At 39.3% G+C, this 14,339-nt stretch overlaps 2 protein-coding genes and 1 long non-coding RNA gene across 6 annotated transcripts; 1 reads left to right on the forward strand and 2 right to left on the reverse strand.

The window, feature by feature from the left end:
- Positions 1-957: 957 nt before the first annotated feature.
- Positions 958-10,522, forward strand: creld1b (CRELD disulfide isomerase 1b). 3 transcript variants are annotated; one of them, XM_085443861.1, is made up of 12 exons: positions 958-1,406; positions 3,152-3,320; positions 3,524-3,644; positions 3,744-3,826; positions 5,552-5,662; positions 5,915-6,006; positions 6,160-6,339; positions 6,440-6,535; positions 6,626-6,709; positions 8,321-8,416; positions 8,513-8,653; positions 8,744-10,522. In XM_085443861.1, the coding sequence occupies exons 3-12, from the start codon at positions 3,528-3,530 to the stop codon at positions 8,962-8,964; spliced, it is 1,221 nt and encodes a 406-aa protein (XP_085299987.1). In that variant the 5' UTR covers positions 958-1,406; positions 3,152-3,320; positions 3,524-3,527; the 3' UTR covers positions 8,965-10,522. The 3 variants fall into 3 exon arrangements, with proteins under 3 accessions (XP_085299987.1, XP_085299985.1, XP_085299986.1); XM_085443859.1 differs by lacking the exon at positions 3,152-3,320 and having other exon boundaries at positions 959-1,406; XM_085443860.1 differs by lacking the exon at positions 958-1,406 and having other exon boundaries at positions 1,421-3,320.
- On the reverse strand, positions 10,514-10,801 carry LOC146684754 (uncharacterized). Its single transcript, XR_014917150.1, has 2 exons — positions 10,721-10,801; positions 10,514-10,669 (listed from the first exon to the last, which is right to left on the reverse strand). It is a non-coding gene; the product is annotated as an uncharacterized LOC146684754 (long non-coding RNA).
- Positions 10,802-11,339: 538 nt separating this feature from the next.
- On the reverse strand, positions 11,340-14,202 carry LOC146684755 (uncharacterized). Of its 2 annotated transcripts, XM_085443864.1 has the most exons (6): positions 13,937-14,202; positions 13,694-13,827; positions 13,468-13,595; positions 13,303-13,362; positions 13,019-13,208; positions 11,340-12,841 (listed from the first exon to the last, which is right to left on the reverse strand). In XM_085443864.1, the coding sequence occupies exons 1-6, from the start codon at positions 13,944-13,946 to the stop codon at positions 12,731-12,733; spliced, it is 633 nt and encodes a 210-aa protein (XP_085299990.1). In that variant the 5' UTR covers positions 13,947-14,202; the 3' UTR covers positions 11,340-12,730. The 2 variants fall into 2 exon arrangements, with proteins under 2 accessions (XP_085299990.1, XP_085299989.1); XM_085443863.1 differs by lacking the exon at positions 11,340-12,841 and having other exon boundaries at positions 12,861-13,208.
- Between the last annotated feature and the right edge of the window lie 137 nt (positions 14,203-14,339).

A 14,339-nucleotide genomic window follows, 5' to 3' on the forward strand; every position in this document is an offset into this window, starting at 1 on the left:
GTCCAGAGGCATACATTGTAGGTTAATTGCATGAGAGGTAGATAAAGTGTTTTAAGTGTCAGTAAGACCACTCAAGGAGTAGATAAATGTGAATGCATTATGTGCCTAACTGGGTATTTGTGCCTGTGCACTTTGCATCTGCAAGCACAAATAATCACACTGTAAGAAAATAATTTAACAATAGCAAAATATAATATATCTTTTTAAAAGATATGATTAAACTAACAGAGATTGAAACCAAGCTCAAAAGAAACAAGGTAGAGCCGATCTGCATTTATTTAATATTTATTGATAAATATAAATGCTAGTTATGAGGATCTTTATGACACCCTCTCCACCTTTAAGGTTAGGCTCAAAACTTTCCATTTTGATAAAGCATATAGTTAAGGCTGGATCAAGTGACACTGAATCTTACCTGCAATAGGCCTAGGCTCCGGGTCATGATGTGCTGAGTGTTTCTTTTTCACTTACCTCTTTTACTCACTCATGTGTTTATACACCACTCTGCATGAATGCATTATCTCTGGCTCTCTTCCATGGTTTGTCTTTTATCCTGTCCTGCTCCCGTTCACCCACAACCACTTCTGGCTGCCCTCCCCTGAGCCTGGCTCTGTTTGAGATTATCATCATCAACATTTATCATTTATTTATTTATATAGCACTTTGGTCTACCAGGTGTGTTTTTAAAGTGCTATATAAAGTGCTGTACAATACTAATATGCACATAGTTAGTTACTTCATGTTAAGAGGGTTGTTAAATTTTGGGGGGGTTTCTCTGTATTATAAAGCCCAATAAGAAGCGCCTCAGTGTGACTGCTGTTGTGATTTGGCGCAATATAAATTGAATTGAACCGATTACTATTTAAACACTATAATTCGATCTGTACTTGAAAATGAGTTTTAGAAATTTATTATGAGGGAATTCATGGTCGGGTCAAAATGGACCTGAACCATAGCATGACGGCACAGAATATGATCAGAATGAAACATTTAAAGAGTTAGTCTTAAATGTTTACATACTGTTTCATACTTGGACGATGCAGCACTGACTTATGTAAAGCTGGATGCTGAATGATTGGTTGATTGTTTAAATCCCAGAAGGTTTGGGTGGTTCCTCCTTATGGAAAACAGAGAAGCGACTGGAAGCTGTTCACTCATTCATTCATCTCACTGCAGCCCAGCACTACGGTACTAAAGCTCCTCTGTTGCGTTGTGAGCACTAACAGCATTAGCTAGCAAACAACTGCTAAAATGACACGACTGAAGCGTTCAACGTGAAGTGGATGTCCAAAATGTGAAGCTCTGCCTGCATTTTTATGAACCTGAATCACCGGGGAATCCGACAATCATCATCATCATCAGTGGCACAGCGACAGCAGCAACGGAGGTGGTGGCTTTTCAGCAAGGTAAGACCTGGATCATCAATAAAGCCTGAAGCTAATTTCAAATTGGCTGCCTTAATGCGGCTTAGTTAGTCCATATTTAACGCTAAATAGCCTAAGGAGGATATGGTAACCGATATCAACAATCTTCAAAGACACACCGGACAGATAAGCAGACTATGATAGACACAGCGTTAGCTTAAGTTAGCAGCTAACTACTGACCTTAGCCAGCTGCTAGTCGGCTAATTGGTGGTGCTGATGCTGAGCTAACCAGGCTAACGATGAAGCTAAGGAAGGCTAAAGCTGCTTGTTTTAAAGACTAGCTTTTAACAAGTCTAACAAAAATTCATACTGTTCACAGATCTAATTTGGACTGCATTTAATGAAACCCGATTTTTATATCAAAAACCTAGGAAGTGAAGGCTGAGATACATTCGAAAAAAAAAAATAAAGATGGGTACTTTGGACAGTTTAAAGTCAATTAAAAAAATGGAGAGGATTAATCCCACCACGCACACGCACATACTTATTACACTCGGTAAAATCTCAAATGTACAGTTAATATTTATGCATATTAGAAAATGAGTCATAAATGATAACATAAATGAATTATAAAATAAAGGACAGGAGTATTTCCAACTTCTTTAACATCTTGTGGAAAGGCTACTCCAGCTTCTTGAATCATACCTGATGAAAGCAGCATCAACTTGTTTTATTTCTGCTTTGTGGCGCAATAATGAGAAGCAAACAACCTGAGAGGCTTTCCTGTTTCATAAACCAATATAATTTCTGAGACATTTTCCAGTGCATAACCTGTTACTGTCATGTTAACAAATAAAAATGTAAATCAAAACTAAGCTTCCAGGCACCCTTGGCTTTAGTATAAGCATGCTAGTTCTTTCCTTCTGGTTTTAGTCAGCACTTATGCAGCTATTTGTAGATCAGAAAAAGAGTCTTACAATATTTTATTTTAGCTACACTAGTGTGGTGAAGGTGCTTGGAGGTTTGCACAATATGACTGCAATGTAGCCGTGCTAGTGCTATTTAAGTAATATCATAATAATATGGCATTGAATCACTCACTACAATCTTCAAAAGTCAACCATCACAAACGTACTGTGTGGGGAGCATGGGGAAAACATGTAAAGCAGTCAGGTAGCGATGAGGTGCATAGCTGGAGTGAAAGATGGGTTCAAGGTGGCAGTGTGATTATATCAGAGATCAGCTGTAAAAAACCTTCTTGTTTGTAGTGCTGATAAACAGAGTGACAGCTTAGGTCAGACAGGAGTCTTCGTGGACTAATTTTGCATACGGCAGTGTGATTTGTAGCAGTAGTTGCAAGCAGGTGGAAGAGAATTGGAAGAGGTGAAGGTATGATCTGGAGAGAAGAGGAATGAAAGACAAATACCTGTCAACTCGTCAATACTGCTCAACCATCCAAAGTAAGTACACAGTATGCAAGAGCGACGAAGAGGACAGTGCAGGCAGGGTGGAGTCAGGGGTAACTTGTGAAATAAGGATAACCATAAAAGTGAAAGAGAAGGTTTACAAGATGGCAATGAGACTTCCTGTGACATAAGGTTTGCAGATGGTAGCCCTAATAAAAAATAAATAAAACAGAAGCCAGAGCTGGAGGTTGAAGATGTTAAGATATTCATCAAGAGTGACCAGAATGCACAAGATTTGAAATTAAATCAGAGGGTCAGCGCAGGTTGAGCTGTTTGAAGACAAAGTTAGAGAGGCAAACTGATGATTTGGTCATATGCAGGTGGATAGTGGATATATTAGGCAAAGGATGGTGAATATGGAGTTGCCAGGCAGAATGAAAAGAGGAAGAGCTCAGAGGAGGTTCATGGATATAGTGAAGAAAGAAGAAGACATGCTGATTCATAAAGGAAGCAAGAAGAAGAATTTTAGTGCGTTTTGCACAGCTATGGGTTCGTATTACAGTTTCTTTTGTATTGTCCACCACATAGTTGTGATCAGATCTCTAGAAACACAGTTTTTTCTGGAAGTGTAGGTGCATTTGATGACACTTACTATGATGTTTAAACAAAACTTGTAAAAAAAAAAAAAAAAAGATTGTTTTTTTTTAAACATTAATTGTTTGTGCGTTTGTTTGTATGCATGCTGTCTATAGGATCATGTGGTGGGCCTGGCCGTTCCTGCCTGCTCTGGTGCTTCTCTCAGAGCTCTCTGTGGTGAGAGTCCAGACAGCACCGTGCCAAACCTGCAAAAAACTCACTGAGAGTTTCATTAAGGTAGTCCTTGTATCCAAAGAAACTGTCAATGCTTGCTTGTCTTCTTTGAGCAAACCTTAAAAAGAATGTTTTTAGGACCCTAACTTTTACTCTTTCTAGGGCTTGGAGAGAACAGCCAATAAGAACTTTGGGGGAGGAAACACTGCCTGGGAGGAGGAGAAGCTGGCTAAATATGCAACCAGGTAAGACTAAATTTTTGTTGGAGTACTTAGCAAATACCTGCTCATATATTCACAATGTCTAATACGACTAGTTCCGTCTTTTTGCTAAATTAAATTCACATAATAACTTATATTACTAGACATCCTGTCCTCTGCATATTTGTATGATAGTTTGTGTAATAGAGCAGGGCGATATGGCCAAAAATATTTATCACGATATATATTTGAAAATTTGCGATAACGATATAACCGACGATATAATTGATGCGAGACAAAATTCAACTCCACAACATTACTAGCGCAAAAAGACAACCTTCCATTTATTTTCACTTAAACAAGAAGCTGGTTTTTATGTACATTAAAGCTTTATAAAAATGTAACAGTGCAAATGCAAATTCCTTGCTGAAAGTTTAACCAAAAGGCATTTCCAGTAGAAATGGGCTGACATATCCTGAGCATAACCATGTATAATATCCACTGAAGTTAAAAAGAGGTGCTTTGCAACATTAAACTGCAGTGTGCAGTATGTATTTTTCGGACCATAAGGTGCACGGGATTATAAGGCACATTAAGCGAAACAAAGCAGTCAGATAAATCAAACTTTATTAAACTCATTCTTCTTGCTTCCTCCACTTCTGTACCATTGATTTATTAATGTTGAATTCTCTGGCAGCTGCTCTATTCCCATGTTGTTGCAGTCTATTAATGACTAACCTCATATTGTGGATGGATTATCTCAGTTGTTCTCCTGACTGAAGTTTGGTCCGTTTACAACATCCTGCCATGCGATTGCATTTGTCTCTAACCATGAAGAACCTTCACGTTAACTTTTATAAGTGGAAAAGTGTTAGTGTTCGTCCTCCAGCTTCACTGTTTATGTTATGCTAACATAGCTGTGTCGCTAGCGATCACGTAGCACATCATTATATACCAGCTAGCCCAACTTCAGTAACCCTACAAACGTCACTGCTGTTTAGTTTCCTGTCTTCATTTATGTTGGAAGTGATAGCAGAACTGTACGTTTGATTTTTTTCAGAAATCTCTCAGTCAGAACATGCTATATCATGCTTAGGTAACTTAGCGAAACTAGCGAGCTAACTTCCGCTAGCTTCCTGCTAACGTCTAACTCCGTTAAATGTAATAACTTTAGTTTTCATGGATGCCTGGAAGTTAAACTTCATAGTTACACCTGGTAAAGCAGCAATGCTGATCGTTTTATTAAAGATGAAAGAATTTAGACAGTTTTTAACTATGTGATGCTGCAGTGTTGTTTGACCTGAAGCATACGGAGTTTAGGACCCAGATTACTCCCAGATTTAAGAGCATCTTAGTCCGACAAATATGACAATAACAACGGCCGCTTGCATGTTCTGCAAAAAAATGTGCTTTGTCGTGTATCTGACGGACAAACACCAAACCAGTTCCACATCACGGAAGTTGCACCATTTTTACAAACCAATTCTGGTTCATCTGTTTCACTCAACAATCGGCCATGTGCGTATGAAAACAAAGGCACTGCGCATGCGCGTTTTACTCCCATTCTATCGCGATATTTCATTTTCCTATCGTTGCCTAACATTATACCGGTATTACCGTGAACGGTATAATATGGCCCAGCCCTATTGTGTAATATATATATTTGCCAAAAGTTTTCTACCGGAAAAGGTGGGGTTAAATCATATTTAAGGGGTAGGGTGTTCTTACTTCATGACTATGTTGCTGTCTCTGTCCAAACTTGTGTTCCAGTGAAACTCGCCTACTAGAGATAGTAGAATCTGCTTGTGAGAAAACAGATTTTGAATGTAATCGACTGCTGGAGCAGATAGAGGACCAAGTGGAGACATGGTGGTTCCACAGGTAAAAAAAGCTGCTTTCATGCATGAACCTGTGTTAAATTGAGATGAATTAGATCAGCAGGAAAAGGTCTTCTGACGCACATTTTGAAATGTAATTTAAAAGAATAAGTTGTCTGTAGAGTGTGTAGGTGGCACCGTCAGTTTCTCCTGTGTAATTAGGTTATGCTGATTTTTTTTAAATTTATTTATTTATTTTTTTTATATCATGCCCCTGTCTTAACTTCCTAACTGATGTGATCTGTACATCCTACAGACAGCAGGAAGCACCAGACCTGTTTGAGTGGCTGTGTATAGAGGAGCTGAGACTCTGCTGTCCACCTGGACACTTTGGACCTGACTGCCAAGGTGTGGCTTTAAACACAAGCTGCCTTATGTCAACACTGACAACCTAGTCGGTCCAAAAAATATTAAAAACGCATGGAACTCAGTGATGATAATCAGAATCATGTTAATTGTAGGTTTAAAGTGTAGCACTGATATCCTGCTTATCCCATACAGAGTGTCCATCTGGACCCGGTGGCACATGTGGAGGTCTGGGCCGCTGTGAAGGGGAGGGTACTCGCCTGGGAGATGGAGAGTGTGTCTGTGATCCCGGGTACTCAGGCCATCTTTGCCAAAGCTGTGCTGATGGTTACTACAGAGAGAAAAGCTCCAATAACAGCATAGCAGCCTGTGCAGGTGCCACAGATTCAGATAATGGTTTCCACGCTGTTAAATCCTGCCTGGGGTCATCTAAACTTGACCCTCACCCTGTGACTGTGTCTTTCATCCTTTGTAGCCTGCTACCACTCATGCAAGAAATGCTCAGGGCCGCAGGACTACAAATGTCTGGACTGCAAACCCGGCTGGATCCTTCATGACAACAAATGTGTTGGTGAGTTTGTGGCTTTAGAGGTCACTCAATAGCAATTCAGTGATTCGGTGCCAACTTTCTGTTGTTTGACATGGCTTGTATGTCTCCTAGACATCGATGAATGCGGTACAGAGCTGGCTCGTTGCCCTTCTAACACCTACTGTCACAACACAGATGGATCATATGAATGCAGAGGTATGCTCTTTTCTCTAGTTACTATTTTCATTTTCCTGGAACTTATTAAATCGTGCATATTTTGTGGTGCTGCTGTAATAAGAGGCAGGTTTTTAGTTACATCTGGAGCATATGTGATAATACAGTTTCAGTAAGTCTCATCACAAAATGTGAGTGGTGTTATTGTATGCTACTTCTCACAGTTCAAGGAATGTTTAAATCAAACTGCATAAAGACATGCACTCATTGGCCACTTGATAGTTATACTTTGCTCTTAATGAGTTGGACCCCCTTTTGCCTTCAAAACTGCCTTAATTTTTCATGTCAAAAAGTCAACAAGTTCCATTGAAATGTTCATCAGATATTTTGGTCCATATTCTCACGCTAGCATCATGCAGTTGCTGTAGATTTGTCAGATTAAAATGACTGATGGGAATCTCACATTCCACCACATTCCATAGTTGTTCTTTTGGGTTGATGCCTGTGGAGGCTATTTGAGTACCGCTAACTCACTGACGTGTTTGTAACATCGTGCTTTATCCTATTGAAACGATGCTCGATGCACAGGCCCAAAGTGATCCATGAAAATATTCCCCTTGCCATTACATCACCAGCGGCCTGAGCCAGTGGTACAAGGCAGCATAGATCCATGTTTTCGTGCTGTTTATGCCAAATCTAGTCCTTGCATTCAAATGTCACAGCAAAAATTGAGTCTCATCAGACCAGGCAGCCTTTTTCTAATCTTATGTTGATCAACTTTGGAGAGGCTGTGTAAATTGCAGTCTGGATTTTCATTCTCAGCTGACAGCAGTGGCACCAGGTGTGGTCTTTTGCTGCTGTAGCCCATCTAGTTCAAGGTCTGATGTGTTGTGAGTTCAGAGATGGTTGGAATTAGTGGGTATTTGAGTGACTTGTTAGCTTCCTTTCAGCTCAAAGTATTCCAGCCATTGTCTTCTGACTTTTGGCATCAGCAAGACATTTTCATCCAGAGAACTGTCACTCATATTTTCTCTTCTCTTGGACCATTCTTTGTAAACATGGTTGTGTAGGAAGATGCTAGTAGATCAGTAAAGTACTCATAGCCAGGCTGGCGTCAATATCCATGCCCAAGTCACTTAAATCACCTTTCATATCCATTCTGATGCTTTGGTTGAACTTGTTTGCATGCTTGAAATGAGTCGCTGCCATGTAATTGGTAGAGATTTGTGTTAATAAGCAGTTAAACGGGTGTACCTGACATCGTGGCTGGTGACTACACCTTGCAAACGCATCTTAATTTGAATATGAAATGCAAAACAGTTTAGTCCAATTACTGGTTAGTTGTTGTTTCTCTTTAGGTGGTGTAGGACAGAGTTTTTCTTCCACAGAGGAATTTGTGGGATTCCCAAAGAGGTTACAATTGTAATATAGTAATTTTAATTTATTTGATCTAACCTCACTTGTTGACTACAAGTTATTTTAAGTAGTAAGAAAAAACTGAAAAAAGGGCGAAGATATTTATCAAGTATGGTAACAAAGCCTCATTACTTTTACAGTAAAATGACTTAATAAATGTGCAGTGGAATTCCTGGTGAAAAAATGTTTATTATAGCAATATGTAATGCTGACCACTGCATTTCTGGCGTTTTGTAGGATGTGACCAGGCATGTGTGGGCTGCATGGGTAGTGGTCCTGCCCGCTGTAAAAAATGTGCGCGTGGCTACAGATTGAAGGGAGCGAAGTGTCTTGGTATGTATACACAAACTGGCTACTGAATCTCAACATCAGTTTCCTTTTCTCTTTTCCTGATGTGTTTAAACTTGTTTTCTTTGTGTCCTCTTACAGATATAGATGAATGTAGTGAACGTGCCATAGCATGCCCGGGACTCAATGAGGCCTGTATAAATGAGGAGGGCTCCTTCCACTGTGACTGTGCTAATGGCTTTATCAGAAGAGACAGCATCTGTGTTGAAAATAAACCTCCTGGTAAGAAAAAGCCATAAGGAATATGCAAACACACACATGCAGCGTACAGCTTTTCAGACCTCTTGGTTTCTTTTCCTTTTACCTCTTCAGCTGGCCCAGAGAAGGGACTCTTTGACGATATGACAGATGATGAGGTCCTTGTACTGCAACAGATGTTCTTTGGAGTGGTAATCTGTGCCCTAGCCACCCTTGCTGCCAAGGGTGACATGGTCTTCACAGCTATTTTCATTGGAGGTGTGGCTGCTATGGCTGGATACTGGCTGACTGAGAAGGGAGACTACATGCTGGACGGATTTCTGAAGGGACGCTAGACTGCATTGGACCGTAGCTTGAATAAAAAGACGGGTCAATTTGGGTAAATAGGAATCAGTTTGAGGCAAGAAACTAGCTTTGCAATGCTAGATTTTCAGGGATTTACTTGTGACTGGGGAATTAATTTAAAGGGCGTGGGTTAATTTATGTGTATGAGTTGCATAACACGGGAAGAAGGGAGAACTTAAAGAACATGAAGCCATGAAGCTTTAAGAGGAGTAACGAAGCATCACTGCACTGATGGAAAGGAACTGAACTTACTTCCCTACCTCAGCTGTGTTGGGAACAAGGGTGACATAAAGACCACTACTGATTGTGAAAATCTTATGCATTTGGATATGATGTCTGGTCTTTGTCTCTCTTGAAAAGATTTTTTTTTTTCATCTACTCTATTCATGAAGTCCATCTGCGTTTTCCCCATTTCAGCTCTCCCTCCCTCCCATAGTTTGAATGGCACATGAGTTGTGAGTGTGTCAGGTTACTAATGCACTTGAACTTACCGCTGTGGGACATTGGGTAGGATGGAGATATCACAATTTCCCAAATTCCCCCAGTGAAGCACTCATAAAACTCTGGGATATTTACATTAATAACAGCCATTTATTTATGTTCACAGAATAACTTTTTACCTCTTTGTCCCAGAATAATTCTTTGTAATAATAATGCATGATAAATAGGATTGGAAATGAAAGATACAGCACCCTATGTATTTATTTGTCCTACTTGGCATGGAAGATAACTTTTTAATAGCTGCTGGGTCACCAACATTACTTATTTAAGTACCAGGATCCTGTTACAGGAAGCAGGTTAAGCCAACAGTGCTGAGTTTGTTAACCCCGAGAAACGTTTTTTCAGTTCTAGAAATAGAGTTAACTACTTTTCATTTCCTCATTCAAAAGGCCACTGTTAAAGGTCAGAGCCAAGCAAATTATCCTGCAGACGTCAGAATAAAATCTGTAGCTGTCAACCTGTCTGAACTCCACTGAATGTTCCTAAAACAATGGGTGTTTATTGTTTAAATCATTTTAATCTGTATAAAGCTTTAGACACATGATGCTGGTTAATGATCACATTTGTCATGTTGTAATCAAGTGAAAATGAGGCTGCAAGGACTTTAAAGGGCACTAAAATGCAATTAAACATATTTTAAAGCGACTTGCTCCACATATTGTTGTTCGGTCATGAAATTTTGTCATCGTTTTGAAAGACAGTTTCTAAAGTTTGGTGTCTGAACCTGAACATATTTTCCACTGAAAATGGCCCAAACCAGTCTCGCTGCGTGTACCCAGATAGCAGTAGTGACCAGAAGTGGATCCATCAGCAATGCTGAATAGTCTAACATTTTCTGATTTAGTGTAAGAGACAGTAAATTGTGCCTTTTTACAGAGTCATCATTAAGCATAAACAAGCTAAATATAGTTGCAACTAAGTAAATACAACAAGGAACAAGTTAAGCTTATTTGTTTCAGTTTTATTTCACGGTTATTTTAGCTGTCTGGGAAGAGTTTCTCAGTTTCAGTTTGGACATATCCATAGATTGGGATACCATTTTTTTTTTTTTTTTTTTTTTAATGTAATATCTGACAGTTATGACACACACATACTGTCTCACTTTTCACCGTATTTTTACTCTGTGCAAAACTGAAAAATAAATCTAGCAAAGAAACAACAAATTATACTGCTGCTTGATTTTCTTTGTGGTACCTTCTATCATTTGATCATGTACCCAGTGAAGGGCACGCCATCACTGGGTACATGCCAGCGCATGCCCTGCAGAACCAGTTAGGCACTTTCTCAAAAGGTAACACTTGAAAACAACGGATAAAAATGCTGTGTAGATCCACATGAATAGGAATATTGCATTATCAGAGTGTAACTGACGGTTACTTTCTTTTTCTACTCATGTGTGCGTTTAACTTGTGGTTATTGTCATCAGAGTTAAATGAACTTGCGGTAAACTTCAAAGTTGCCTATTTCAGAGATAAACAACTCGGAGTTCATTTTTAAACTCAGTTTTCTAAACCTCCTGGAACAGGACCCAGCTCTATTCTACATACAAGCGTTTTGTGTTGCCTTTATTTTGAAGTTATATTTATGTTGTCATATTTTATTAATATTTCCTTTATACTTGTGTGTGTGTGCTATCAGCATATATTTTTAAGAGTTAAATTGTAGTTCTGGGAGATACATTAGAATCATGTTGGATTGCCACTCAATAGAGCGTCACTTTTTATCCGTCCAATTATCTATTTATTTTTATTTTAAGTTATGCTTGATGATTTTCCGAGTGTGGAATGTTGTCCAGAGTCAAAATTCATTAGCGATGTTTGCATTACAATAAAAAGTCTGGCACTGTTTGTTGTTTTTGTTTATTTATTTATTTGATCTTTGTCAGAGTTCCATGCTTGCATCATATTATAAATGACAGGGAAATCGGGAGTAGTTCATCATTGAGATAAACTCTTGGCATTAGTTAATGTGTTTTTATTTGAAAGGTTCTCATTGTTATTGTGTAGTGATGTTAATAAGAAAGTACACGCTCTTTCAATTCTAAGGTTTTACTTACAGGATGTAATGATACAAAATAATCTGCTCCATAAATCATGTAACTACAACCTCAGACAAAAAACAAAGTAAAAATGCTGAAGTCTTTTTTTGATTGAATCCTTTGTAAAACTGTCTTCAGCAGCAATAACTTCAACTAACTGCTTTTCTGTGTGATTCTATCAGTCAGAAGAATTTTGTGCCACTCATTACGTCTTTGCTGCAGATTATTGAGGTTTGCAGGCATTTATTTATGCACAGCTCTCAATGTCTGGACTTTCTGTGGGCCACTGCAACACCTTAATTCTTCTCTTTTTCAGCCATTTGGTTTATTTGCTGCTGCGCTTGGGATCATTATCCTTTCACATGGCTCACCTTAACTTTAGCTGTCAAACAGGTGGCTTCACATTTGACTTTAGAGTACTTTGACATACAGAGGAGTTCACGCTTGATTCAATGACTGCAAATTGCCTGTGGCTGCACAACATGGTGCTTGACAGGTGGTATGAAGTGTTTGTACCAGTGATGTTTGTTTTTCATGTGGCCACCCTTCCAAACAAGTCATACCTGTTCAGTCTTTTTTTTTTTAATTATACTGTTGTGAACTTTAACATTTAACATGAGAACTGAGACAGGCAGAGCCTTTTTGTTTTTGACAGGTTCTCCTCAGTGTTATGCAGTTGGACCCTGGGGTGAATTTCTTGGAACATCCATTTCTGGAAAGCTTAGTGACGGTATTGAGTGTTTTAAACTTTTGAATACTCTTTATCACCATATACTGGTGGACTTCAAATTGTTTTTGATAAGCTTCCTGGTTATCAATAAAGTAAGAGGAAACTGATCAGCTCACCTAGTGTTGCTTACTTTCTGAATTCCTATAGAAGTAATAAGGGTGTACTAAGTTTTTAAAACACTGCTTCTGTATTTTGTCTGAATTTGTGTTTAAATAAATTATGACATTGTATGATATGTAGGTTGTATTGACCTAATTTTAAGATTTGCCAAGGACCAGATTTTGTTTTTTTAATGACCTGATACAAAAACTGTGAATTGAAAGACTGTGTACCCGTTTTTTCACACGACTGTATGTAATCCAAAATGTTTTAAAATTAGTTCCTTTAGTGATTCTGCACTGTACATTTGGGATCCCATTTTTCCACCTGACACACATGCTACAGTGAGGCCTAAGTCTGACGTTTTGACCTCCTGGGGAGGTTTGACCTATTTCAGTGTTCCACTCCAGTTGATGGGGTTGAGGCGCAGCAGCTCTCTTTCATTCAGGGCCTCCTGGGAACGTGTTAGTGCTCTGTCCCTCCAGCTCTGCTCCATTAGCTGTTCACGAGCAGAGAAAGAAACAAGAAGGAAAAAATAAACCCCCACCCACACTCAGACACTCGCTGTATTTTTGTAACCTGAGAGCATGATGAAACATTTCCAGGGCACTACCGGATGGGGCCATAACCACAAAAGCATTAATAGTGGATATATAATGTATGTGTGGGGCTGTACCCTCTTGTTCTCATCTCTGTACACCGCCATTGCTTTGCTGTGTTGGATCCTTTGCTCTCGTTCACTGGCCAGATCGAGGCGGTCTGCTTCTCGGAGAGTCTCCGCTTCCTTTATTTTATTGGCCAGCTGCAGCTTTATTGCTGCACATTTCTCCTCTATTTGTCTCTTCAGCTGTTCTCGCAACTCCTTCCTACGGAGATAAAAAAGAGCAGCTTTTCTTTGCCAGAAACAACTGTTGTTGTTTTTCAATATAAAAAGGTCAATGGTATCCTCCACTATTTTACCTGTACTCTTCTCTCTCACTGCTGGTTCCATAGAAGGGTTTTCGCCATACCTGATGATATCTGACACAGCAACTTTCAGTCATTGTCTTTGAAGTCAGCTCTTCAAAGGAAAGAGGGAAATGGCACAAGTGATTCAGTGATAGTGAAATGATTTAGTGCACCTACCTGTAATGCTCTTTTCTCTGCATGATCAGTGTCCTCTGGTGGTTGTGCTGGTGAACATCTGGTGTCTCCAGACTGACAGTCCGTTTATGAACAAATGGTGGGTGTAAAGGGTTCAATCTGGGAATACTCTAAGAAGCATATTTATGGATCGGTTTGGTTTTTCTTGTTGTTGTTTTAAACAATCTATTTCTATGATAAACCACACAATTAAGAAATCTCTGCTTACCTGATTGCTTTTCCAAAACTGTGCGGAGTCCGAAATTACGGGAAATTTTACGGTTGTATCCACCAGGCAGCGAGCTTGCCGGACAGGAGGTGCGCGAGGAATACAGACTGGCGTGGGAGCTATGGAGATGGCTGCTGTGAGGATAAAGAAGTGAACAGAATTAAAGAATTAAAAGATACTTTTAAATAAAACCAGTAATACTTAAAAAAAGGACAACAAATGGAAAACAAAATCTCTCCTTACGTAGTTTCATCTTATACTTCACACTTCTGTTGGCACACCAGAGGAGTCCAATGAAACTTTCAAAGCTCTACTTTTCTTCTTAAAGGCGTAGTTGCCTTAGCATTAAATCAACATGCAACAACACACAAAAAAAACAAATCCAAGTTTAAATATACCGGATTGCTATAGTGGTGCTAGTTAGAGATTATATTGCCGTACCGATGTATGTGTTTAGTGTTTTGCGGTGGCAACAGTTGCCTTGGGAATCAAGTTACACCCTATCAAAAGAAAGCTGCTGCATTAAGTGGTACGCATCAATGCACTCATAAAGAAAGATTAGACTGTGCCAATAGCTATATTTAGGGGGTGTCCCTGGATCTCATCTATGTAGAAAGCCTGAGGCGAGAAGGCTGAATAAACCACT

Source organism: Copadichromis virginalis, linkage group LG20 (assembly GCF_057382275.1).
Source record: "Copadichromis virginalis isolate Kocher_CV1m ecotype Utaka linkage group LG20, C_Virginalis_male_GT1.1, whole genome shotgun sequence".
Classification (NCBI taxonomy): Eukaryota; Metazoa; Chordata; class Actinopteri; order Cichliformes; family Cichlidae; genus Copadichromis; species Copadichromis virginalis.

Excerpts from the sequence above, each read along its gene's own strand:
- creld1b (XM_085443861.1), top strand. The coding sequence starts at position 3,528 with ATGTGGTGGGCCTGGCCGTTCCTGCCTGCTCTGGTGCTTCTCTCAGAG. Across the intron at positions 6,340-6,439 it reads CAGCATAGCAGCCTGTGCAG|CCTGCTACCACTCATGCAAG; the intron begins GTGCCACAGATT and ends CATCCTTTGTAG. Across the intron at positions 8,417-8,512 it reads GAAGGGAGCGAAGTGTCTTG|ATATAGATGAATGTAGTGAA; the intron begins GTATGTATACAC and ends GTCCTCTTACAG.
- LOC146684755 (XM_085443863.1), bottom strand. Across the intron at positions 13,596-13,693 it reads AGTTTTGGAAAAGCAATCAG|AGTATTCCCAGATTGAACCC; the intron begins GTAAGCAGAGAT and ends TATGCTTCTTAG. Across the intron at positions 13,209-13,302 it reads AGTGAGAGAGAAGAGTACAG|GAAGGAGTTGCGAGAACAGC; the intron begins GTAAAATAGTGG and ends TTATCTCCGTAG.